The 26,028-nt window shown below is 36.5% G+C and overlaps 4 protein-coding genes across 6 annotated transcripts; 1 reads left to right on the top strand and 3 right to left on the bottom strand.

Annotated features, from left to right (window-relative positions):
• Nucleotides 1–1,306: 1,306 nt before the first annotated feature.
• LOC140778877 (crossover junction endonuclease EME1B) lies at nucleotides 1,307–9,778 on the bottom strand. 2 transcript variants are annotated; one of them, XM_073123771.1, is made up of 12 exons: nucleotides 9,442–9,778; nucleotides 8,778–9,059; nucleotides 8,603–8,676; nucleotides 7,177–7,359; nucleotides 6,948–7,101; nucleotides 6,752–6,861; nucleotides 5,455–5,630; nucleotides 4,484–4,547; nucleotides 4,273–4,391; nucleotides 2,829–2,918; nucleotides 1,727–1,841; nucleotides 1,307–1,649 (listed from the first exon to the last, which is right to left on the bottom strand). In XM_073123771.1, exons 1-12 carry the CDS (start codon nucleotides 9,725–9,727, stop codon nucleotides 1,476–1,478), a joined length of 1,827 nt encoding a protein of 608 aa, XP_072979872.1. In that variant the 5' UTR covers nucleotides 9,728–9,778; the 3' UTR covers nucleotides 1,307–1,475. The 2 variants fall into 2 exon arrangements, with proteins under 2 accessions (XP_072979872.1, XP_072979874.1); XM_073123773.1 differs by lacking the exon at nucleotides 2,829–2,918.
• Nucleotides 9,779–10,260: 482 nt separating this feature from the next.
• LOC140776959 (uncharacterized) lies at nucleotides 10,261–13,536 on the top strand. Its single transcript, XM_073120833.1, has 2 exons — nucleotides 10,261–10,613; nucleotides 13,057–13,536. Exons 1-2 carry the CDS (start codon nucleotides 10,401–10,403, stop codon nucleotides 13,249–13,251), a joined length of 408 nt encoding a protein of 135 aa, XP_072976934.1. The 5' UTR covers nucleotides 10,261–10,400; the 3' UTR covers nucleotides 13,252–13,536.
• Nucleotides 13,537–18,773: 5,237 nt separating this feature from the next.
• On the bottom strand, nucleotides 18,774–20,076 carry LOC140779250 (uncharacterized). 2 transcript variants are annotated; one of them, XM_073124256.1, is made up of 2 exons: nucleotides 19,264–20,076; nucleotides 18,774–19,046 (listed from the first exon to the last, which is right to left on the bottom strand). In XM_073124256.1, coding segments are annotated over exons 1-2 (654 nt in total). In that variant the 5' UTR covers nucleotides 19,917–20,076; the 3' UTR covers nucleotides 18,774–19,045. The 2 variants fall into 2 exon arrangements, with proteins under 2 accessions (XP_072980357.1, XP_072980356.1); XM_073124255.1 differs by lacking the exon at nucleotides 18,774–19,046 and having other exon boundaries at nucleotides 19,073–20,076.
• Nucleotides 20,077–20,335: 259 nt separating this feature from the next.
• LOC140778649 (uncharacterized) lies at nucleotides 20,336–24,658 on the bottom strand. Its single transcript, XM_073123458.1, has 6 exons — nucleotides 24,494–24,658; nucleotides 24,235–24,367; nucleotides 23,744–23,847; nucleotides 22,676–22,820; nucleotides 22,461–22,601; nucleotides 20,336–22,281 (listed from the first exon to the last, which is right to left on the bottom strand). Exons 1-6 carry the CDS (start codon nucleotides 24,520–24,522, stop codon nucleotides 20,632–20,634), a joined length of 2,202 nt encoding a protein of 733 aa, XP_072979559.1. The 5' UTR covers nucleotides 24,523–24,658; the 3' UTR covers nucleotides 20,336–20,631.
• Nucleotides 24,659–26,028: the final 1,370 nt, after the last annotated feature.

Genomic DNA, 26,028 nt, shown 5'->3' with positions numbered 1-26,028 from the left:
AGGAATAAGAGAAGACTAGGAATAGGGATAGGAGGGGAGAATAAAGAGGCGAATAAGAGGGGGGGGGGGGGGAATAACAAGAATAAATAAGGAGGAGGACCCCCGCTCTTCTTTCATCACAGCCAACTCGTGAGCTGACCCTACGCTGCGTTCTTTTGCTTTGGTCCCTCTCTCTCTCTCTCTCTCCCTCACTCCTTTGGTTTCAAACGGCCCGGGAATCGCTGTTGTTGTCTTTGGTTTGTAGTGTTTATTTCTTTTGTAGTCCACCCAACAAACAAAGCTTTAACTCTCTCCCTCTCTAATCTTTAATGGGTGTAAACGCGAGTTGTTATGTCAAATGACGACACCTAAGAGGGACTTTATGCGTTTGACTGCAGCGGGGGGAGTTACTGGTGAGGGGGGGTGATTTATTAGTTGTTTACCAATAAAGGCTAGGAGGACTGTTACAATTTGATGGAGGGGAGGAGGTATCTTTGGACTGACAAAGACCTCCACGGAAGGCACATGGAAGTGGCTTGGGGTTTCTAATTGGTGGCCTCTTTTCTTTACCTGGGAGAGGGAGGGGATGAGGAGATGGGTTTTGATTTGAGAGACCTGCAGGCAGTTGAATCCTATGGAGGGGAAGGTGGGTTGCTGCAAAATCATGTGAAGCACTCACTAACTACACCAAGGGGCAGCCATTGTGGACATGTGAAAGACCAATGTCTCATTTTTATAATTGCTCACTAGTTACTCCTGGCTAAAGTAGTCCTATGGTACCTTACTACCTATCATTCAATCAAGTCAGTTTATTAAGGAAAAGAAAAGAAAAAGAAGAGAAAAGGAAATCCAATTTGGCCTGCAACAACTGTTTGAGCTGAGAAGGCCTATAAAAATTAATATTATTATGTCATTGGCAATCAGACCTTGTGGTCAATGGCTTGCCGCAAGGCTTTGTTACAGTTCTAGTTTTAGACTTAGGCCTCTAGCCTATGTCACATCCACGGGTTGGTTAACAGAATCAATCTTGAGACTTGATTATCAATATTGACAAAATATTCAATTAAATCTTTTTAAAAATTATAATTATCACAACCCTTTCGTCAGTGCAAAGTAATAACTGAAATTCCCTATAATGCAAATTTATTTTATCAAGGGTGGAGTACCACTCGAAATGCTAAGTAGGCAACTAAGAACTAAATAAAAGGATATTTAATTCCCCAACAAGAGCAGCGATTCATGAGTTCTAGAAAATGGACACCACTAGTTTGGCACGGCACCAAGTAATGGCAAAAGAAAAAGAAAAAAGTAACTTTATTTGTCCAGATAAACCGTTGCAGTCATAATCTAAAAAGAATACATTCCTTCCATTAAAGCAAACTGAAGGTTTACTTTTCTCTAAGAATGATCTAACAAATATTTAATGAACAGAAGAAAAAAAATTTGCTTATATAGACACTGGTGATACATTTTAACTACATGGCATCTGGCGATAACTAGGGGCCAAAAAGATCAGCTCCGTCCTCAACATCATCTGTTATGATTCCTCCACTCTGTGCCATAAGTATTCTGTACACCCTCTTGGAACACATCTCACCTAACCTCCTCTCTTCCCTACCCAACAGCCCCTCGATCATCAAGTCCTTGAGAAGGAATTCTTTCTCATGAACCTGTCATGAGAAGAGCACGATATTAATATAAAGAGAATTAACTGTCAAGCATCATTTTATCTTAAAATGGCACCCACCGATTTAGTCGGATCCATGTACACATTCAAGAGAGATCTCATGGTTGGATATTTCTTCCAAATAGCAATGGCATATCTTGGCTGAACTTTAGGAATAGCTATTAGTGCCTTTAACCTGATGTAAAATTTTGCAGAATGAATATCAGCTAATCTGGTAAAAAACCAATTTGGGTAGTCAGTGAATAGAACTAAATAAAGGGTAATCAGTGAATAGAACTACACAATAGATAGTATACCGAAACAGTAGTATTTCTGCAAGATAAGCTGAAACGCTTGCACAAAGAATCACAAAGCTGACGGTCCCCATATAATCTCTCTAAGTACATGACAATAATACACACGGAAGTACCTCTATTTGCATCTTCATTGCTGAAGCCAAAATGTGCAGGTACAATATACAAAAGTGACCAACCAAAATCGAGACTATGGGGTACCTAGTCCCCGCAACATCTGAATAACTTCACCAATCCAAATTTACACCTCAAGACTTAACTAGGCATAGTCTGGTCAAAAGACCGGCAATTCCAAACAACAAGATGAACCATTCAAATTGCCTCGAACAGTAAACAATGGTGCCAAGACATCAAACCATGATCAGGAGTACATATTCTCAAAAAGATAACGCCATTATGTATCAAGCTCTGTAAGAAGGACTGTAACTTAAATTTCAGATATCTAATGTAGAAATCTATTCAAATATTTATAGAACTTTACATAGAAAAAACAGTTAAAATTGGACAAAGCTTTAGAAAGGAAAGAATAAACGCATGAAAATGCACTTAACATTTCATTCTGCAAATGCTGTCATGGTATATCACTGTAGAAATGCAATGCAATGACTCCATCGAAATAATTTTAGTACTTAAAATGAAGAAACAAGTCACAAAACCAAGAGTAGAGTGACTGTATTGTCATGTTGCATCAACAAACAGCTACGACATAAAAGCAACAAGTAAATTTTGTTACATATGTTACCAAAACCATAACATACCAGGTACTTTTCTTAATTAGATGTTTATCAATGAGGTTGCATCAACAAACAGCTACGACATAAAAGCAACCAGTAAATTTTGTTACATATGTTACCAAAACCATAACGTACCAGGTACTTTTCTTAATTAGATGTTTATCAATGAAGTTCTTAGGAATAATTGATCCATTAGCATTCACAGATAACCATGTCAGTTTCTTCCTGCAAATAATTGAAAAAAAAGAACATCAAGAGTGCAGAAATAGTGAACATCTCCACATTTAGCAAAATGGAAGAGTAACATTATAGGGCTGAAAAACATTAGAAGAGGTAATCAAGACGATTTTTTATTTACTCATATCAAATAGTAACCGGAGCAATTTATAAACCACGTATCAAGGAATTCATCATTAAAAATCCAGATTGGCTAGTGTCATTTTTGAGTCATCAATTATGCTAAAAGAACCCACGATATAGAAAAGATTTCATTTGTTTTGAAAAAACTATGACATAATTAAGTATTAACCCCTTCTAGAAACTAACCTTCTTTGATCAGGTGAAGCTCACCTACCTACATGTTGTTTGAAGATATGCAACCACCAAAATATTTTAAAGGATTATCATGCATTAAAGCATAACTAAAACAGCTAAAGCCTAATATGTACCGATTCAAAGATCCAAACAAAGTTTAGAAGGAATCAAAACAAAAATACACAGAAACCCAGAGATATTATTCATCACCATCCACATAAATAACTTCTGATAAGGCATAATTAGGCGTCAGGAATGCACAATTCAAATCAAAATAAACACCATGCAAATGATAACTAGACCAGACCAAGCTGGATGGTGCAAAGCCAGACACACATGAAGATACATTGTCAACCAAACCTTGATGCATATAATATATATATATGTTTATATCCTACACTCTTAAATTTCTAAGTGGGCCCAAAAGGCTGTTCAAACAGGGGGTTATGATCTCTATGTCGGTCCAAAAGATAAGTTAGAATTGCATGTCTTCAGACTAGGTAAGTCCAAAAAATTGATTTCCATATCTCTGAAGTGGGCAAGCAGATCTCCATGTAAATCAAATAACAGGGCCCTCCATTTTTCTTTTTAATAAGTACATGCAAATTTAAGAAGGGGAAAATCTAGATCCTCAAAATATCACTAGTAAGCATACAACAAGCATGTCTACTTTCAGTTCAATAGTGAATTTTCAAAAACCGAGCCCAATAGTTCTGTAAACTGAGTGTAAAGACATACAGTGAAGAGATTCCTCTTAACATATAGAGGAAAATGCCTAAAACTGTAGACAAGAAACAATAACTAATGAACATCTACAGTCTATCTGAACAGCTCGACAAAACAGCAATATGGAGGATTCATGGGAAGAGCATAACTGAGAGCTTCCAATTTATGGATGTATGAGATTGCATATCAGCCAGAAAATATTCATTGAACATAAATTACCATCAAAAGATACTGAAACATTTCAAGAAAATTCATTCACTATACAACTGCACATTAAACACCCGAAAGCTGAAATTTGCATATGGTTAAAGTAACTTACCTGAAATGGCAATTAGCAAGACTAGATGTTAAACCAACAACGTGTTCAGCTAGTTCAGCTTCATCTACGCATTGCCGTGAGTGCACTTTAGGGTAGTGTGTTGTTAATTTACACAGAACCTGTAAGAGACCAAGTTCTCAAATATTTTACAGTTGTTATAAAGGTAAAAATGGTGACCAACTTTGGCAATTGACTTCCTTCAGAGACAAACCTCTTCAACTGGTGGACGTCTCCAATTATTAGCATTTGATGGATTCTTGTATTGGTTTTGTTCACTGATCACGTTCAAACAGTTAAGATTCAGTTAAGTTCACCAAAGTAAATACATGGAAGAGATTGTATTGAGGGGCAATGGAACAGAAGTGGTTGCTACAATAAATCATATCCAGAAAAAAGAAGGAAATAAAACATTTCAGATGGAGTACATAGATAAGTTTCAGATTCAACTATGTTGCTGACAGAAACAACTGAAACAATTTGAAGCAGGAATTGTAAAAAATGCAACTGCTAGTTTTGAAACTTGGACATGAGTTTGAAAGTACATAAAACGTTACAAGATCTTCAAAGTATGATATAATTAAAGCTTAGAGAGCTCTCGACACTATAAGAGAAAGAACCTAACAAATCATATTGAACTATTGATATGACTATCTTTGCAAAACAACTGTGATTGAAAATATGAAGATAATCGTAAAATTTGCAATTTCTTTCATCAATATATTGTTTTAATGTTAATAGAAGGAATGTGATATATGGACTATGAAAGCTAGAAGGAGGATAAACTGATTTGATTATCATGGCTGATATTTACATAACTACAATTACAAAGAACACATGATACTCCAGAATCCAGATTATGATACAACTTAACATTTAGTTTCATAGGCCAAGATCAACTATGATACTCCAAATTCGCAAAGTAAAACTAAATAATTGCAACTGCACAGAAAATTCCATGTCAATGCTGAAACAATTTATTCAGCTAACAATCTAACATTGGTTGTATGTATCTAAATACTGGCTTGACCTTCTCATATCTAAGATACTGGTTTGACCTTCTCAGAGAGATACCGCTCAGATGGAATAATTCCAAGGAAAAATTCTAATCAAAACAGAAAAAGAAAAGGAAAATAATAATTTGAATTGAAAAATGAAATGGTGACATGTTTAACAACGACTAACCATTTCTTGATGTAACTCATTATCTTGTTTGTGACATAGCAAATTGTGGATGATGGATACTGATTTCGAACTTTATGGACATGATCCATGAGTGACTCACTGGTGACCAGACGACAAAATTCCTCAGCTTGACGTACAAGCAGTACATACGGCACTTCTGTTCCCACAGATGAATGCTGCATAAAAATTATAGACCCTAAAGTTAATAGGCCACACTAACCTTATTGAATGACATTTTGTTGACAACATGTTGCTTCTAATTGTGAAGAAAGCCATCATAAAACACAAAATGGTCTCTTGAACCTTAGCTATGGTATAACATACTAACAGAGGGAGAGAGGCCCACTTATTTTTATTCAAGTCACTGATATTGATAATTTGATATACTCAACTTCAGAGCAAAGATAATATATGCAGGAAGTGAGATAAGGAAGAACAACCAAATATTAAGCTAAGATATTCTCACATGTAAATGACTGGTTAAAAGGGAAATTACATAGTTTGTGAATTCAAAGAAAGACTTGTAGCCAAACCTCTGTCCGTGTTAAAGGTAATGAACTACTTAAAAACCCTGCCCCCCTTTTCTCTCCCTACTCCCCTTCTCTCTTTGCATACCTTTTCTCAGATCATACAAAGCCACTACGTTCCAAAGAATATCAAACAAGCTCAAGTTGATAAAAAGCTAATTCTAATGGATAATGAGAACCCACAGTCTCTAATGATAAATATTTGGGAGAATATTCTAATACTACACTTTTTGCAGTTCCACTGCGCTTCATCAGTTCTCCAACTATAATCTGCATCAAATAGCATATGAGGGTGCATTAAAGCTTTAAATCTCAAAATCTGGCATCAAAAAGTGTAGAAAGTTCAAAACTGTGGCATTGACCTTGACTTCCAGTAACATCCTTCAACAGGAAAGCAATATTTGACTAGAAAAGATTGAGACAATATATCAACATAACATCACTAGAAGAGGAAAATTATATTTTGTGATGAAACAAGTAAAGAAAGAGATGTACACAAAGAACAAAATATCAATTATCGACATAAAATCTTAGTACTTTATCACATTCACCGAACCCTATGGAGTGAAGGTACAGCATTGTCTACCATGACAGAATTGGTGGACATATCTGTAAGCGCATGATCTGCACTTCTGCAGAACACTCCAATCTTTTTGAGTACAAAAATGTAAAACACACAGCAGTGTCAATAACCAACATACATATTTTCTTGCTAAACTAGCAACAGTGTCAATAAACATATGCTCTTGAGAAAAAGCAAGCTTTAGTACCTGAGCAATGTGGTCAGGAACAATAATTCTCCACAAGATTGACCCTTCAATTGGATTTGATGTAATACGAAAAGAAAGACCTTTTTCTGCAAATCTGGTAAGAAGATGACCTGGCATGCAATAAGATGGAACCAACGTACCATGTAGTAAGACCATCTAGAAAAGATTTTGTTTATGATTTCAAAATCTGGCATACCTCCAATTGACCCATTTTCAATTACATTAGCATCAATCTCAGCAACAATGGATTTCAGTGCTAATTTCCCCTTTTCCCATTTCTGCTTTTCTTTTTCCAACCTCCTCATCTCTGCTGCTTCAGCTTTCATTGCTTCTTTTCGTAGCTTCTCCTCCTGTGAAATGAAAAATATATGCAGTCACTTTATACCATATACTTCTTGTAAGATACCCACTTCCACTAGCCTAACCTGCTGTTTTCGTTTTCTTTCTTCACGTAATCGAACTTTTTCTTCCTTCTGTAGTTTCTTTCTAACAGAAGCTTCAGCCTTGTAATCATTTTTCCTAGCACTAACTTCTGTTTGTTTGTCTTCCCTCTTTGAATTTATAATTACATGCTCGAACATGTTTTGTTCCTCACTGTAGCTTTTATCCTGATATACTCACAGAAATCAAGGCAAACACAAAGGAAAGATAAATAAGCAAAGAAACTAGTGTCAAATTATGGAGAGTAGTGGCATCAAAAGGAAGCAAAAGAAGTAAGCAATCATGACACTAATGAGCAACACAAATGAGCTCAAACCAAGATGCTTGCAGACACAGATATGGTGAAACAGATAATCAGAAAGTAATTGAGACTTGGACTTTCTGTGCACAAACCGATCTAATCTAACCTCAAAAAATGTTCAGACTAGTATGTACTACTGGGAACTTTGTCAGGAAAAAAAGAGAAAGAAATAAAAATAAACTAAAAGAAAAGGAGAAAAAGTGTATTACTGGAAGGTTACTCATTGTTGTCTTCCTGTATGTCCATTTTCTTCACTTTAAAGGTTTATATCAGTGTAAGCATCCTTCTGCAATTGTGTTCCTATGTATGATTAGATGTCCATCTGAAGTTATTAACTTAACATAAAGGCAATAGGAGAATGGAGCTCCAGAGTACAATAGTACATTCATGCATAACTACTAACCAGATAACTCGGCTGAGTATTCTCATCCTAGTAAACGAATATTAAAGTAACCAACTCTATAGAACCAAAAGACCTCCAGTGGGCTCATCAGGTCAACCTAGACAAAACAACAAATCATAGGAAATGTTTTTATATGGGACCATGTAATAATAAAATAAAGATGCTTGGTTTCAACACTAAACAAGCCTGGAATAGACTACTAAATAAGCAATTATTAATTCTGCCTAAACTCCATAACAGAAACATAATTGGACCTTGAAAAACGTTGTAAACCAAAGTCTACAAGTTAGATCCAATAAATGATGATGTTCCAATTGGACAGCATAAGCTTTTGTTTACTAGTATAGGTTTTATCAACACCATTTAGACAACAATAAACTGACGTAATTCAGCACACAATGATAATTCATAAGAACCTTCCACAAAAACCAATAATGGACTTCAGTGCATTCACAAGGACATCATATAAACTACAAAGTGAATAAGTGATGAGAGACTAAGTCCACAGTGATAATTGTAACATAGGAGCAATCATGCATTTCAATTATAAAGGAGACAATAATCCTCAAATTTTAGGAGCAATCATGAACATTAAATATTGGACTTCTAAACTATAAAAGAGATATTCATCAATCAAAATGAATTCTCATTTTTTTCTAACAGTAAAACCTTTCCAGCCATGTGAATGTGTTTTAAAATGCTCTACCTGCAAGATGTCTTTCACAAAAATATCACCTTGGAAAGGAATATCATTAACCAGATCTGTGAAGTCCATGGTGCCTAATGAAAATGCAGACCATTATAGAAGAAAATGTCAAAAATTTTGAAATTGTATTAGCTCCCATATAGAAACATAAATCAGATAATTCCAGAATCCGTACCATTACAGGCAGCAAATGCTCCATCTTTATTACTTCCAACAATAACATCATCATAACTATTTCTACTGGCAGAAAAATAAGTTCTTGACGGGTCAGGTAACCTGGAACAGACCTTATGACCCATACCTACTGGAGTCTCTACTTCATTAGAGTGAGAGCTCATCTCAGACAGAGATGTCAGTCCAGACCCTCCTGTCATGCTTCCTGGATTTTCAACATTTTCCCTACGGCCATCATCTGCCATCTCATTGTCTGACTCCAAAAGAACTAAACCAGAAACTCCTGCAAATGACAGCGAGAAACCAAAATTATTTCATCCAAGCATGAAGGATTATATCAGAACACGACCAATTCGCCAATAAAAACATAAAGAGAATCGAAACTTGCAAGGCATGCCACCACCTGGTAATCACATCACCGGATGCTAGCACGGGATGTCCTCCCAGGTATATGATCAGTTCCTTTCACCACATAATGCAGTATAAAGGAGAAACTTCCAGATGAATGAAAATTTAGTTAGGTGAATTTAGAGATGCACAATTGGCTAATTCCATGTACTAATTTCTTTAAACAAATATTGCAAATGATATATCGGTTCTCTATGAATCTTTTCAATAGCAATAAGTAAAAAAATATCAAGAAGAGAAGGTGCGATTCGACTAACCGGAAAATTTCTCCGAAGAACCGTTCGCCTTGGAGCTGGGGAGACTGCATCTGACGACGGAGTCGAAGGCGATATCGGACGAAAGAGGGGAATCGGGGATCACAGAAGGGGTCCGGAACGTATTGGGCTTTTGCGGGGTTGGATCATCGTCAATGACAAGAAAGGTTGGAGCTCCTCCTCCATGGGCCAAGCCGAGCCGCTTCTTGAGCGGAGGAGGGGAGGGGGAGAAGCCGGTGCAGGAATCGTCCTCGTCGGAGATCTCGACGGCGAGGGGTAGCTGCGACATTTGGCGTACCGTCTTCAAGATTTTAAGATGGTTTTGGCGCTCCGAGGAAGAAGAAATTGGACCGGACACGAACTCGCACACAAAGCCGATAAAAATGGGATTTAGCGAGGTAAGAGTAGCGGGTTCTCGGATCAGAATAGGATTCTGAATCCGACCCGATTCCGTGGTCAGGCCCACGGGAGTCTTTCATTACTATTATTATTTAACAATCTAAATATTGCATTTGAAACACATAAAATTCTATAAGAAATATATATGAATTAAGAAATACCTATTTTTCTAGATGTATCTAGAGAAATAAATGGATTGTTTGGTTGATTATATTTTATAATGATGTATTTGTTAAAAATATTTTTACTTTGTTATATTTTATAATAGTTTTATTGGTCATTTAATAATATTATTCTTAAATTTTGTTTATTTTGTTAAAAAATATAGTTGGGTATTTTGAATTTAGCGGTGGCAAAAATTAATAAATTTCTTTTGGGCATATTTAACCCTTTAAGCTTAAAGAGAAAAAAAAAAGAGTGATTGTTATAGCGACTTATTTCCAAAACGACCCCTCTCTCCAATCTCCCGATACATTATCTACATCTAGAAGAGGCGGTCGGCGCCTCGGCGGTCTACTTCGCCGCGTCCAACCCAACGAAAGCGCGAGGCAATCCACCAAGCTATGGCATCTTCGTGGTGCCTCTCAGGGGCCTCTCTCGCCTGCCCTCCGGCGGCGGCGCCGGTCGGCGGCTGCACACGTGCCGCTCGGAGCCGCACAAGCAACGTTCTTTGTCTTCTTCCCCCTCGCCTCCGGCATGGTCGGAGGAGTCTAGTGGTCTGCATGGCTCCGGAGGAAGAGAAGATGACCCGCCGCTCCCCTCTAGATTTCCCCATCGTATGCCCTCTCTCTCTCTCACTCTCTCTCTCTCTCTTCAAACCTGATAGTAGGTTTTGGTAGTAAAGATTTGAGCTTGGGTTGTTTTATAATATTGTTTTCGAAATTTAAAGCTCGAATACTTACAGACTGCATTTTTTCCAATTTTGTGCTCCTATGGAGAAAGGCCAGATAGTTTTTGGTCGGGATTCCATTTTTAATTATGTTTTTGATATATGATTTATGGATTTAGTCTTAGGAAGGACAAGGTTTTCTATGTGTTTGGTGATATAAGTGTAGGTTATAGGAGGGTAGTGAAGAAGGTTGAAGGAAGGCCTTCTATTCAGTTTTTTAGGAAAAAAAAAATTACATGTAGATTCGATTCCCTTTTTATTTACCAAATTAATCTCAAGATTTGACAGTATATAAATTACAGTTACTCAAGTAATCTAATTGTTTAACTCTCTAAAATCATATCAAAATGTTACTGGTAGTGTGAGATATTTATGTACATAACAATTGAGAATAGATGATTTCAAAAATATATTAGATTTATAGCAAGTATAACAGCAGTAAGTATAATTGTTTGCAAGAGTAAATGAAGAAAGAAAGAAGAGGTTTTGAAGAAATAAAGAATGGGAAATGGAGTAGGAGAGATGTCAGCTGAACATAGAGATCATGGCCTTTATTCCTCTTGGCATAATGTACATTATTGTGTCATGCTCAATTTTGAAGTTTAACCTTGCAAATGTGGCTTCCTCTTCGGAGTCCATTTTGGCATCCAAGTAATAGGATAAACCGTTGAAGAACTATTTTCCAGGATACTTTTCAAAGCCCAAGCAATTGGCATTAATCAAAGAACATATAGCTGAACAAGGTTCTTTATGAGGACTCCAATTCTCACCATATAATGGCATATATAAATTTTAATCTCCTGCATCTTTTCTTCCATTTGTTCTCCTAAAGCTGAACCAAAGATTTGTTGAACATCAAGACACCATTCTGAATTCTGATTCTAGGTATTCGCTATTTCCATGATTCATTTCCCAATTGTCCTTCACAGTCAAATAAGAGCCTAACAGCATCTTGAGAACGCCTCTTGTATCACCTAAACTTTTGGCATTTGATTCTCACATCACATTCAAACTTTATCTTCAACATTCACTAGATAAATCTGAGAATGGTACTTGTGAGAACTTCAGTATTGTAATATGTATGTACTTTGTACATTTATTGGTATGCTGTTATGAGAATCTGATTAGAAAGGAACTCTTTTCATGAGCTTTTGACATAAAATAGAAGAAGAAAAACTAAGAGATGCCTTCTAGTGGGGAAACATTGTTTGTTTAGGCTCCGGATCCCTTTTTGAAAATGAAGAAAGAAAGAAGGGTTGATGTTTAGAGTGCCCAAGGTAGTTCTCCACATACAAAAGTTCATAAAAGAGATGTTCATAATGGTACTGAATTCATTTGACTGTTGATTGTAAGAGGGGTTACCAAATAGATGCTAGGGATTCAAAAAAAGAGAAATTTTCATACCTATACAGATACATAGTTCAAGATTATTTTTCTTCATTTGATCATATCTATGTACTGAAAGTAAAAAGAGGTTGAACACATCTATTGACTGTTTTTCATTTTATTAGATCATGAAGGGATCTTCTGATTAATTTGTTTATACACTTCATTCCCCTAATAGAATTCCATACCTTTTTCTTCCCTATAAATTGCCTTCCTTTTTGAAGATAAGGTCTCCAAGTTAAGCCTTTCTTACATTGTTTATTTTCCATCTATTCTTCATTTAGTTGTTTGTACTTTTGTCTTGAGGTAGCATGTTCTTCATTGCTTTATGCTTTGCCATATAGCAAGCAGCCAAGCATTCCTTATATTGTAGGGTTCTCTTTTCTGCACATAACCCCTGAAAAGGGTACTACTTTGCACATGTACCACTCGAAAAGTCAGAAGCTATAGTAAATTTATAAATATGAAAAACTGTATCTTTTCCATATATGAGAAAAGAAGTTGATTTCATTTCATTTAAACCAATTTTGCTTGCTTTCCTCACTTCTTCCTGGTAGAAATTAGGTAATTCAAATTTTATAAGAAAGCAAAGGTGGCCATGATATCCAGGGTTACAAAGATCTGTGGGCATCATGGCTTGAGGAATAACCAATTCAATGTTGCTGTGGTTTCTTTTGTGATCGTAAATTTTTCATGTTTGAAGAGAATTCTTGTTGGTATAACAATAAGTCTAACACCAAGTTTTGCTGGATTTTGCAAAAGTGTCTATCTTGTAAGTCAATGCACTAATTAAGTGACTACTTCCTTAGTTTAGATAAATAGTTCAGTGCAGCCTTATATGTTAAAGTTGTATAAATAATTCCATTGCTCTGCTGATGATTAATTGCCTATGTTTTATTTCTTGCATGAAACGATCAATCATTTATGTCTTTTGCATATTGCAGGAGTGGGAAAGACCCAAGCCTGGCAGGAGACCTGATATCTTCCCACAGTTTAGCCCAATGAAAACCCCACTGCCCACTCCATCACCATACGACCCTCCTCCTGAAGAGGATGAGGAAGAAGAGGAAGAGAAGAAAGAAGAGGAAGAAGAGGATCCTGATAAGGAGGAACCCGACAGTCCACAGAAGGAGATATAGCACCATATTTCATAAGAAATATAAATTTTTAACCTTAGTCAGATGAGTAGTGCTTGTTCTACGGACTGTTATAAGCCAGCCATCTACTGCTTACATTAAGCAATCGTTGAGCATCTATAGGTATCAATTTTGAGGTTATGTTTGTGGACAAGTGAGAGATTGCTATCGCAATTTGGTGACATTTTCTTTTCTTTCATATTTTGCATGTTGTTAATGGAATGTTTTGTTTTTCTCCCTTGTTCATTCAGAGCCTTAGGCAGAAGTTATTTAATCTGGCTTTTAATATATCTTGGCTCGATGTTGTCTTATAATTTGTCTGATCTCGGATAGGATCAAGATTGACAAAAATAAGTGCTTTTATGGTGTATTTGATTGACAAAAATAAGAAAAGAAAGTAATAACTTCTTAAAAATCTCACTATATAATATTTAGATCAAGAAAGTAGAACGGGAAATGAATTATTATTACTACCGCCACTATTATATAAAGTTTTTATCAAATAATTTTAATTTTTACTGTCCTAGTTGCTTTTTATTTTTAAACTGTCATCTTTACTTGCTAAGGTATTTTTGCTTGTGCAATAAAGCCAATATTAGTATAATTATTTTTTTATTAGTACAAGATAAGTTATTTTACTATTTAGTGTATACTAATATAATATATAATAATCATATTTGATTGTGATATAATTTGGCAAATGATTAAAATACTTTTTGTAATGAGTGGTTGATGAGAAGAGAGAAAGGAAAGAGAAAAGAGTGTGATTGTAATGATAATTTATTACTGTACTAGTAATAGTATAGACTAATAAGTGGTTATTTATTTGCAATACTAAAATAAAAAAGTTTATATCAAATAAGTCTATTTTTATTTCTAAAAAGTGACTATTTAGAAATCTTTACTACTTTCTTTCCTCCACCCTTATGTGAGAAGTAAAGTAAATAGATGTTCGACAGTGGCGCTGGATGCACGTCACTGCCGGATAGATTACTCTGACCAGGTTAGTCGAATAGGAACTCAGTATATGCTTCTATTGTTCTATTCCGACACTACCGAAAACCAACTTGGTTTTGCTTTTCGTAGACCCAATAATTTTTGTTTATCCTGTTGAAGAAGCCAAAGTTACTCTCTCTCTCTCTCTCCGGTCTGTGTGATTAAAACCAGAGTAAATCTTTCTTGAATATAAAAATCTTGCAGTGATTCTTGATCCTATGTCCTAACTATATTTCACTTGTCAACGTTTTTATACCAAGTCGTAAATGTGCTTTACTAATTCCTTTTGCTTTTAACTATTTTAAAGTAGTGCAGATCACTTGTTAATTTCTTAGAACTGTTCTCTGAACACTGACAAGCTAATTGAACCCAAATCAAGACACTTAGCATTTATCTGCTACAAGCACAAGTCACAGCATAGATACTCGTTTGTCTTTGAATACCAAACTCCATAACTTGCATCAGCCAGAATCATACCAAACAGACTCAAAGAGCTAACTAAGGGTCGACTAGTATAGTTCATCGGAATAATTGGTTGGTCATCGCCTGAGGCTTACATCAATCTTATTTCTTCCCACTCTTCTTAAGACCAGCACCCCCGAAAGATCCCTTCTGAGCTGCCTTGGCCTTCAGTTCCTTTAGTGCCTTTTGCAAACAAAAGGATCATTGTATGCAAGTGAGTGTCCGTTGTTATTTCAATTCATCAGAACGTGAGACAAAACAAAAGTATTCAGAGATGGGGATAAGGTTACTGTGCTCACCTTTTCCTCTTCTTTCTTTTTCTGAATATTTGCTAGATCAGTCTGTAGACACAAAAATAAATCATGAAAAATTAGTGTCTACAGAAATATCAAACAATCATAGTTTGCTTATCAGAGTTTCACTCTAACAAATTAAGGCTGAACTCTTAAGAGCTTAAGTTATCATGATATATTAAAGAGTTAAAGATAGTTCTGTGGGACACTGCTTATAATGGTATTCAGAACTGTCTAGTTTCACACTTCTTGTGAGACACAGATTTATCCTAAAAATGTCCAAATAACACTCTGTTGTTAACATGTGTACGGACTTTAACCTCAAACCTGAGGCAATGTATACCAAATTAAAAGTGCCCTAGTTTAACATGATTGGAACCTAACAAATACATATCTAACTTGAATAACATGGTAACTGAACACAACCTATCCTGAGAAAACACAAACACTCTCAACAGTTATTTTAAGGACAAGGAAAAGATAAGAATCGGACTCGGGAGAGGCTAAGTTTTAACTTAGAAATTGTAAATACTTACATTCAAGAGTAACAGCATATACCCTGTTTAAAACCTTCCTGTTGGGTTAAATAAGTCCAGGCTATTATATGAACAATTTCAGGAAATTCATAGGATCAATTAAAGAGATAGTCATAGTGCAGGGTGCAAAAGGAAGGACTCCCTTGTATATAGATGACTAATATGAGATCTACAAATTTATAATATTAGGTAATCACGGTTATGAAATAATGATTCTCTTAATGATTCCTCCCTTATCAACTATTCCTTCTATCTTTCCTCTTCCTTTTCCTTTTCCTTCCCTTCGTTGATCTGCACAAAGGTTGTCATTTTAGTAAAATAAAATATTTTCTCCCTTCTTTCTAAGATCTAATTCATCTCCGCTTTGTAGTAGAATATCTTGATCTGATTCAGATCTTAAATTGATAGTCCTCAAATGATAAGTCGAAGGAGTTATATTACAAACCAAAGCTTTCCAGAGATCCGTCCAGATAAAAGGAATTGCCTCTCACTAAAGACCCTAATTTATAGTAGCATAAGCATTCTCAAAACAAAACAATACTTTCTACTTCCAAAGGACTCTGAACTTACCTAATAGGGCCATTGTGCTTTAACAAGTAACTTAACTCAGAGCACTCTAGAATCCAGTAAAAAGTTACTGAGACAAGACTAGCAGTGCATAAAAAGTCAAACTTGGACTCAATTAAACTGTATAAAGGAAATTAACATAATCTCTATTTAAGTACTCGAGTAAATTGCAACTTGCAAGCAAAGAGCTCTATATACATGGTAAATCAGACTGGACTCTCTCCATGAATTTTAGTTATGTCTTCTAATCAGATAGCTCATCTTCTTTCAACTTTTTTCGTTTTCGGACTCTCCACAAGATATAGCTATTTTGGACCATATCTTCTTAATTTCTAATCAATTATCTCATCTTCTTTCAACTTTTTATTTTTTAACACCATGTTTATGCTCTTATATCTTTGGTTAGTGAAATAGAAAAGAATGCACGTGAAATAAACTGATCATCACTTCACATAACTACTATTGGGAATTTCTCACATTAGATCACCACCACCCCACTGCATTATGCAGATGAAGTTCTTTAGGCAAAGCATACCCATACTGTTTAGATAGCACAATGAAACCTGAGGAGAACCTCAGTAAAAGCTTCCAGATCACGCAATTAACACCCAAATCTCCTTATTAAAACCCAAAAGCGAAAGTTTCCAAGAAAGCTAAAAGGTCATCTTCCGAATCTAAAGAACTGTCACCTTAGCATCACAGATCCGAATACAGAATTTAGAGGCGCGTGAACCGATTTTCATATATTAAAAAAACAATCGAGGAGGGCAATGATCAGAAAACGGCAGACTAAGATACCTCATCGTATTCCTTCTTATCGACCTTGGGCTGCTTCAAAGGCTTCGCCTTTCCACCTAAATCCACAAGAAAATAGCTAAGCCTCTAAGAATAAATAGCTAGAGCGAGAGAGACATAGAGAGGAGAGGGGAACCTTGCTTGGACGACATGGTTGATGGAGAATTGAAGGTCGCAAGAAGGAGGTGGAGGAGAAGAAACCCTAAATTCCAAACCAAACGAAGGAAAAAAGAGGTTGGGAATAGAGATGCAATGATCTTAATTAAATACCCAATTGCCGATCTTATATAGAGCGTGCGGAGCGGGCGAGAGCACGGACTCCAGATCCGACCCGCCACGGACTCGGCTCTCCTTCCCGGATTTTATTAGTTAATAAAGTTTCGCTCGAACATCGTGAGCATAGTTAATTTAATTATTCAATTTATATATCGAATAATTAATATATGAGTTTATAATCTATTGGAAAAACTCTTATCTCAGATAAAGTGTTTCTACTAATAATATATCCTTTGATGACTTCCAACATTTCTTGTTTAACTAAGTTTCTTCCAAGTAATTTTTAAGACATCCAATAACAGTCGATGTGCAGGCCAGCAAACTCATGGATGGTTAATAATTTTGGGAATTTTAATATTTACAAAGCAAGAATTATGGACAGAGTAATCATAAGTAAAATACTATACTTTTATGTTACAAATATTGCACTGATAATATTATATTTCACTGATAATATTATATTTCTCAATAATTTTGAAACATAATAAAAGATTGGTGCATCAAGTTCTCTCTGCCCAATAAATATAGAATTCATATCACTTCACCTTCATCTCTAGTTAAAATACTAGGAATTTATGTGGGATCTGGCACATTACTGCTCTTGAGCTCCATGTGGGTTAAGTTTTAATACTCCTGTGTCTACCAACCACACAACAAGAGTAAGAAGGTCAAAGTAGAAGCAGTGTAAATACATAGGTTACATGCATTTTTCTTTTAATTCTCTGACACATCTTAGACTGTGTCTGTGGTTTAAAAGAAAGCAAGGGTGAGATAAATATTTATCAGAAAGGAAAGAGAATTATATATGGATGAACACTTGTACATGAGAGTGGAGGCATCCTTCCAGAGGAGTACTTAGACTAAATTAGACCTCCTTTGAAGGTACCTTAATCTTCTCATTCTCATCTCTTATTAAAAGAAGAACTCTAACACTAACTTTAATTATTATTCTCAAGAAACACTAACCTATAATTATGTTAGTAGTTTTCTGGGTTCTTCCAAATCGATGAGATAGCAACTAACGTGTTTGAAACAAAGCTATTTTAATATTCAGTTTAGGATATTTGAGTTTGGGATGATCTTAGATTATTACTTATTTTTATATGTACTCTTTTATTTTATTTTCTTTGGTATATATTGACCTTCTAAATTATAAAAAAAAATTATTTTTCTAATGGAGTAAATAAAAAACATCCCATGATCATTCTACTCTCATGTTTCTTTTCTCTAAAATAATGATAAAATACTTCCTGGAGGGCTAAATATTGATTAGGCACACTAATATGTCATTTTTAAATATCAATTGGCTAATGGAAGCGACAGATTTAAGGTTTTTTTTTAAATAATTAAAGGAGTAGGGAAAAAAAATAGGAGAAGATATTGTGGAAATGGACAACGATTTATAAGGTGTAATTATCTTTAAGTTTCTCAAAAGAGCCAGTTTGGTCAAATGCATCATTTATATATATCTCTCTCTCTCACTCTCTCACTCAGAAGGAAACCAGTGAATGTTGTCGTTATCCACTGAGCCAAAAGTTGTATAAAAAATTAAAACCTGCTTCTCAATTAGCACAAGATGGCAGCGGCATCTTTTGGCAGCAGCAAACACTGCTACAAGTCCTCAAAACTGTAAACTTGGAACAGCATACGGACATTGCTATCACTGCCAAAAGACAAAGAAAGTTGGAACGAAAGTTGTTTTGGAGCCTCAGAACTACTTTTGAAGCATAGAAACCAACCACCCCAAGCATGCCCTCTGAGACCAGGCTTTAATTATCACAATCCCTCCTTTTACTCCTCTGAGCTCATAAGATGCTTTTATCTCTGGTTCTTAGAAAAAAAAAAAAAAAACTGCCCCTTTTCTCCAACTACTCTGCAAGTGATCAAAGAAAGCTTCTGGTTGCAAAAAGATGGAACTTGGAGATACTAACATAGGAGCATAGAATTAATTTATACTTGCTTAAAAAGAGAGTGGAGAAGATCATTAGATCTAACACTATTTAATAAATAACACCATTAACAACAAAACGATGAAGAAGATTAGCTATAACATGTCTTCCTGTGCTTAAAACAAAAAAAAAAAGAGTTACCAAGAAGGGGAGAAGCAGAGGGTATTGGACGAGGAGGACGACGACGCCTGATTCGTTTCGGCGGCACTGACTGAAGTGCCGTAGGCATTACGTCGAACAGGTGCCAGCTTCTTCATCACCGTCAACGGCGGAGATTGATCGCTGTCTTCCTCCTCTTCTCCCAACCCCAGATGCGAAGGCGAAGTCTCCGGCGTCTCGAACGGAGTCGTATCGTCGTCTCCTCCACCGTTGACTCCGTCGTACACCGGATTGGAGATGTACACGAAGCGATCCGTGGCCACAGAGCTGACGGAAGCCGAGGAAGACGGCGGGATCGGGGAATGACACTGGAAATGCTTTAAGTCCGGCGCAGGGATCGGCGCAGCAGCGGCTTCTAGCTTGGGGATGGTGAGGAGGTAAGTGGTGGGAGCTTGCAAGACACCATGGGCGTAGAAAGGAAACTTCGAGACGGAACGAGTCGACGAGTCCTCTCGCCCCGCCTCCGTAACGCTCGTCGAATCTGGCGTCTCCGGGTCGAACCGGGGCCGACTTTCGCGGCAGAGGAGGCAGCAGAAGAGGTCGGCCAGGAGGGAGAGGATAAGGGTGAAGAAGAGGGCAAGGGTTAGTACTACGGCTAGCGTTGCCGCCATGGCCAGCTTCGTCATCCCTCTCATGGTTTAGTTTGTCAGTTGGATTGCAAGGGGGATAGAAGAAAGGGAGTGGGATTAGTTTAATATTGGCAAAGTGTGAGGGAAGTGGAGGGGGAGATTTGGCGGGAAGTCGTCGTTTTCCGTTGACAAGGGAAGCGAGGTGGCTTCGAATCTTTAGGATTCCCAACCTACACTCGTCTCCTCCTCGTGCCATGGGAAAGCGATAGTGACTTTTTAAGGGCCTCTTTGTCTTGTTTCACTATTGGTGTGGAAACTGGAAAGTGGTGCAAACGTTAAACTTTGGAACTAAAGCACCGACGCAAATTAATTTTATTTTCTTTCAACCTAACATATCTAGTCAAAAGAATTTAGAAATGCAACTGAAAACAGAACATGTATACACTGACACACACATCATGCACTAGTCCTGGAGAGTAATTTTTCATAAGACATGGTAAATAAAATAAATAAACAATGTAGCAAAGAACATTACACCAAATAAAGTTGAATGGAGAAAAATGATCATATATATGACCGACCCAAATAGTATATAGGGGCTACTGCCTTCTCGTTGTTGTTGTATTACGTCATACATTAGTATAACGGATACTTGAATTTCTAAGATATGGAGGAAAGAAAGAGAACGAAGGGCTTGTACTGCGGAGGCTCTAGCGTATGTATGAATGCAAGAATGAAATTTGAAGGAAGAGATGCAAGTCACAAACATTCTAAGAGGATTTCATGCCTTCGTAAGTGCATTTATCCGGGCAGCCAGCTCATCATAGTCGGGCAATCTTGGATGCACGCGGTCACGGTTAAGAGCAAGCAAGTCGGGCTGCAACGAAGTAGCTCGAGCATGGCCTTTGCCGACTTCTGCTGGGCGAACAGGTTCTGCTGGAAGAGAAGCAGCTCTTTCACAAGGATGCAGAGAATCCTTTGGATGAGAAAGGAGTTTGCTGTTATTATCATACTCTGCAATTCCACAATGTTCAGCGATATGATCGGGTTGACGAGGTCTAGTTCTTGTTCTTGTTTTTGCATGTTCATTTGTTGAGCTCTTCTTGCTGTAGTGTACCAGGAGCTCATTCATCACTCTTTCCTCCTCGTCACACTCTCCATCATAGGTAGAAGTCTTGTTCCCACGCCTTCTTTGCCCATTTGAGGTCCGATTAAAGAGCATGCCGTAATCAATAGCATTATCTTCCTCATTGTCCCGGGTCCTTCCATCACAATGATCATCACTAGTAGTACTATTCCACCTGCTTGTAGTTCCCCTGTGTCCACTTGGGGCTCGATTTGAGAGCTTGCCATGATCAGGAGCAGTATCCACTTCACCATTCGTAGGATGTGGATAATGATCCACCACTTTACCATCAGAATTATCAGCATTGATAGCACTACTCAGCCTGCCTGCATGTCTTCTCCCGCCACTTGGGTTCCCGCTCACAAGCTTCTCATTGTCAACTGCTTTGTAATTGCTGTCGATGACTGGTGGTTTTGCAAACTTTCTCCTGACTGAAGCAGGCGTGGGCCTTTCATCACGAACTTTCAAAGTATATTTATCTTTGATACCCGTAGGCCTATCATCACCAGCAGAGCTTTGACTGGCTTGATCCACATGTGCTGATTCGGTGCTGACATTTGACTTGACATAAGGAGGAGCCCAGTTGACTGCTTTCTCATGGTTCACTGGTCTAGCTGGTGGCTGGTCTTGAACAGAAGGTTCCAATTCGGGGGCACTAGACAATCTCTCATAGGAGAACGAATTCTCATCCTCTTCCACAAAGTTTCCAATGTTAGTACCCTTAATTTTAGTGTATGGAGGGACCATATCAATGGTTTTATCACTCGATGATTTTGCTGAACCAACTCCCTGTTTCTCTATCCTAAAGTAACCTAATCTGGCCTTTGATTTCCTGTCAGAGTCACGATCATCCTCATCCATTTCTGACCTATTATGAACGAAGCCATTCTTCTCGATATGCTCTCTATTTTCAGCTGCAGTATATTTGGTGTATGTAGGAAGCGTTTTGCTACTTTTAGTTTCCAAAGGTTTCTTTGGACAAATTTCTTGCTCCTCTTGATCAATTGGATCCGGCCTTTCTTGGACATTTAGCGTCCTGTTATGAGCTTGACCATCTTTGAGCTGATAATCTTTCTTGATTTCTTTGTGGCTGTATTTTGATTGTATGTTTAAAGGAGCCATATTCTTCAGTTCATTAGCAGTTATCTTCCTAGTCTTCTGAACTTGATCATCATTCGAAATTACATGATTATCTCTCGGCTCCAGCTGCCCTTGTCCCTTCCGACTGTCATCCTTACACCCAGTTGGCAGCATCGATGAAGGTCTTTTGTCTTTAGTAAAAGAAGTACCTATTTTAGGTTGATCCTGAAAAAAGAATTAGTGAGATGTTGACTAACTGAATGTATCTACAACTTCTAGTGCACAAGACTTCTATCTAGCATGTCAATCAAACATAACTTGTTCCAAGCAAAAGAATTTCCTTCATAAAATGGGAAGCAACACTCGTCTGCTGATGGAGGCCAACATTTAATTGAGATACTTACTGGTTTTGTTCCTGGAGGATTAGACAATTTCAGTTCAAGTGCCTTGTGGTCAAATCTAACAGACAACTCATCAGCAATATTTTGCATCATTTGCAACTTCTTCTCTTTCGAAAATGACTTTTTCTGAATCTTCTCAATGAACTGATCACAAAGGGATTAAAACAGTGAGACAATAAAATATGTGGTTACATTAAAAGTTAACACATGAGTATCACCTCCGCATTGACAAATGATTCCATGTTATTCCCATATCTGTCGGTAAATACGTGTCTAAGATCGCATAATTCTGGCAGATCTGGAAACCTAGCAGCAGCAAAAATTATAGTTGAGACAGCTTCTGTTGCTTCCTGAGGACATTCCCTGTTAAAAGGACAATTCAAAAAGTTACATTGCTAGATTGACATTGAAATCTCCAGGTAAATATGAGAATAGATGAAAGAGCTTCACGAAAATTTGCATTCCAACAACTGTTAAAAGAGATGCCTTGGTATAGTTAAGTTCATTAAAGAAGTATCCTAGCATCAATATTTAAGCAAGCATAAACGAGTTATTAAAAAGGAGGAGGTTTGACAAAAGATTTTAACAAGAATGCAGTATATGGAAAATGCAATTGAACTTAAGAAACTTTATATTCCAAATGCCCAAAAGAAAGTTGATATTTCCCCACAAAACTAGACAAGAAAGTTTATCCTTTCCTTACTAACTCTACATTACTTGAACTAAATTAACTCAAGTAGGGTCCTGTTTCTTTCACATTCATTTTGATAATCTTTTACCTAACTATATCCTAAACATTTCCTTGACTGTGACACAAACTTAACAAATGGATGGTCTTCTCCTGCAGACTGGAAAATACCTTCTCCATTCACTAGATGAACTAACATAAAGCGAATGGCCAGATATACATAATTATTGAATAATGGCATTTTATATTGCTTCCACCAATATAAAGCTACAAAGACATGAATGCATGTTTACACGAAGTCAAGGATAACGGATAATGGATTGTCTATATGATCATTCTAAGTTGCAGATTATGGTTCAATAAAATCTCACCTTGGTGCAAGCTCAAGCAAATATTATATGCTAGAGCAACACAACTTGAAGTCCAAACAAGAGAGCTTCGTGTACATATTATCCCTAACGTAACTCCCTTATGGTGCTTGACAGCATTCAGCAATAGTACAAGATACTTAATATTAAAAACTATTCCAAAAGAAAAACCAAATGATCAAAGCATGATTGGTGCAGCTTGGCAGTGACAACAGTAAAGCTGCTAATACCTCTGTTTTTGTAGGGACGAAAGCTGCTTCAATATACATTCACAGAACTGTTCGATCATATCATAGCAGGATGCTTGATTTATCTCAATAATAAGTGCTTCAATCTGTTTCTCAGAGAAAACGAATAAGTGCTACTTTATCATAAAAGGGTACTAAGACAAACAAGATAACAAATGAATACCGAGCTTACACTTAGAATAATCAGAATTGTAAGCCTTCAATTTATAAGATATCATAAAAGAACAATATTTTTGTCGATCAAAAGGCAAATTGGCCCAATTAATTATAAATTGGCAATGATTCTATAAAGGTAACATTTGGCAATGCCTAATTACTGCAAAAAATCTACACCTAAAATGAATGTGGATAAAATATCCAATTCGCCCAATCTGTACATGATTGTCGGCTTGTTTCTATTTGCTTGAATGGTTACTTCCTCATTTTTCTAGATTGAAACATAACAAAATAAAACAGACAGTTAATATTATCACCCTTCCAAAAGCATTATTGTCGTGGCCATTCGCGAGGAGGTCAGCCACATCCTTCTTCAGAAACCTCAGCATTGCCTGCTTCTTCTTCCTAATTGGATCCAGCCGCGATTTTACGCACTTGATCGCATGCTTGCTATATAAACCAAAACAAAAAATAAAAACCAATTCAATTCATCACTTCTCCACTTCAAATTCCATTCAAACTACCATATTAAACAACACATTACTACCCAAAAGAAGGAAACGGATTACACATTACCATTTGTTTGCAAACCTGGAACCAAACATGTTCCCCCTCTTCTCTCTCTCTCCTCTTCCTTTCTTCGTGTGTAATGGGAGGAAGAAGAGAAGAGAAGAGGAGAGGAGACGAGACGAGAGGAGAGGAAGAGATGAATAAAAAAGGTGGAGAAGTGGCTTCCACCATTGAAAGCAGAAGAGCAGGAGAAGCAAAAGAAAAGGAGGAGACGAGGAAAAGAAGGGAAAGAGGTGAGCTGGCCGGACAAATAGAAACGATTAATTAGTACAATAAATTCTCCATTAAAGGAGTAAGCTTAGGATTCCCATTTAATTAATTAGCTAAGACCTTTCTAAGTCTTCGCATATATTAGAAAAGCAGTTACACATTACACTCTCTCCACCTTCCCATATACTATTAGTTTGTAGAAAAATATATATTGATATATATCCATAATTATATATTTCATTTTCTGAGCTGGCAATGACTTACCCAAAATCTTCCCCACACGTCATGAGGTAACTCCAGGTGGCACGTATACGAGACGTCTTTTCCGGCTCAAAATTTATTTCCTTATATACCCTTGTGCTACTGAGGAATGACATTTGTAGGAACTAGGATGACGATATTGTTGAGGGTAATATGAGAATTGCACAAGCTGGCCCAGCAGTCCGTCTTCGAAGGAGAGAATATAGAGATATGAAATCCACCTTTGGACGTGAGGCGTGGAGAGAGAGGTGGGGCCCAAAGGCGCGGGGGGAGGATAAGGACAAGCGTGCAAGGATGGTCAAAATGGATAACTTCTGGTCAAACGTCTTCTAAACTGTTAAGTTTATAAGCAACCGCCAGTGGATTTTAGGTGGCTTTGTGTTCGCACATAAGTGACATTTATTAATAATTAATTTTGTAAGTAAATATTTACTTATATATATTTTGACTAAATATTATATAAGATAAGTTAGGTGATAAGTTATATATAAAATTTTATTGTAGGTGAAAAATGTGCAATAAAATTATACTCAGTATTATAAGTAAAATTTTTATTATAAGTTATAATTAATATACTTATTTACAGTTTGATAATTATATATATATATATTCTTACATATATTTATCCAAAATAATTATTATATTTTATAAATATATGATAAAATATAAATATACTTAATTTTTATTAGAGATGTGCATACAATTATCAGTTAAAATAAATTATACACAAATCAAAGGAAGCATAAAATTGTTACAAAAATATTACAATGAGTGTCTACAAGTTTGACCCATTATATAGCAAAGATCAAGATTATAATTAGAAAGGTAATATATTGTCAAGTACACTTATGCACGGTTTATTATATATATTCTAATATAAAATAGCTGATGGGATAAATAATAATTATTTTTATTGTTTAAGAGCTCGAATGCTAGATATGAGTTAGAGAAAGGGTTGACCATTTTTTGATACAAAGTTATTTAAACTTTGGCTAATATAGTAAGCTAACTATTTTAAATTTTAAACTATATGCATTGTCAAACTATTATTCTGAATTAAACGTTGTTAA

Source organism: Typha angustifolia, chromosome 15, assembly GCF_048772165.1.
Source record: "Typha angustifolia cultivar Huaian chromosome 15, ASM4877216v1, whole genome shotgun sequence".
NCBI lineage: Eukaryota > Viridiplantae > Streptophyta > Magnoliopsida > Poales > Typhaceae > Typha > Typha angustifolia.
Note: the sequence above shows the minus strand (reverse complement) of the source record. Positions and strands in the feature narration are given on the sequence as shown.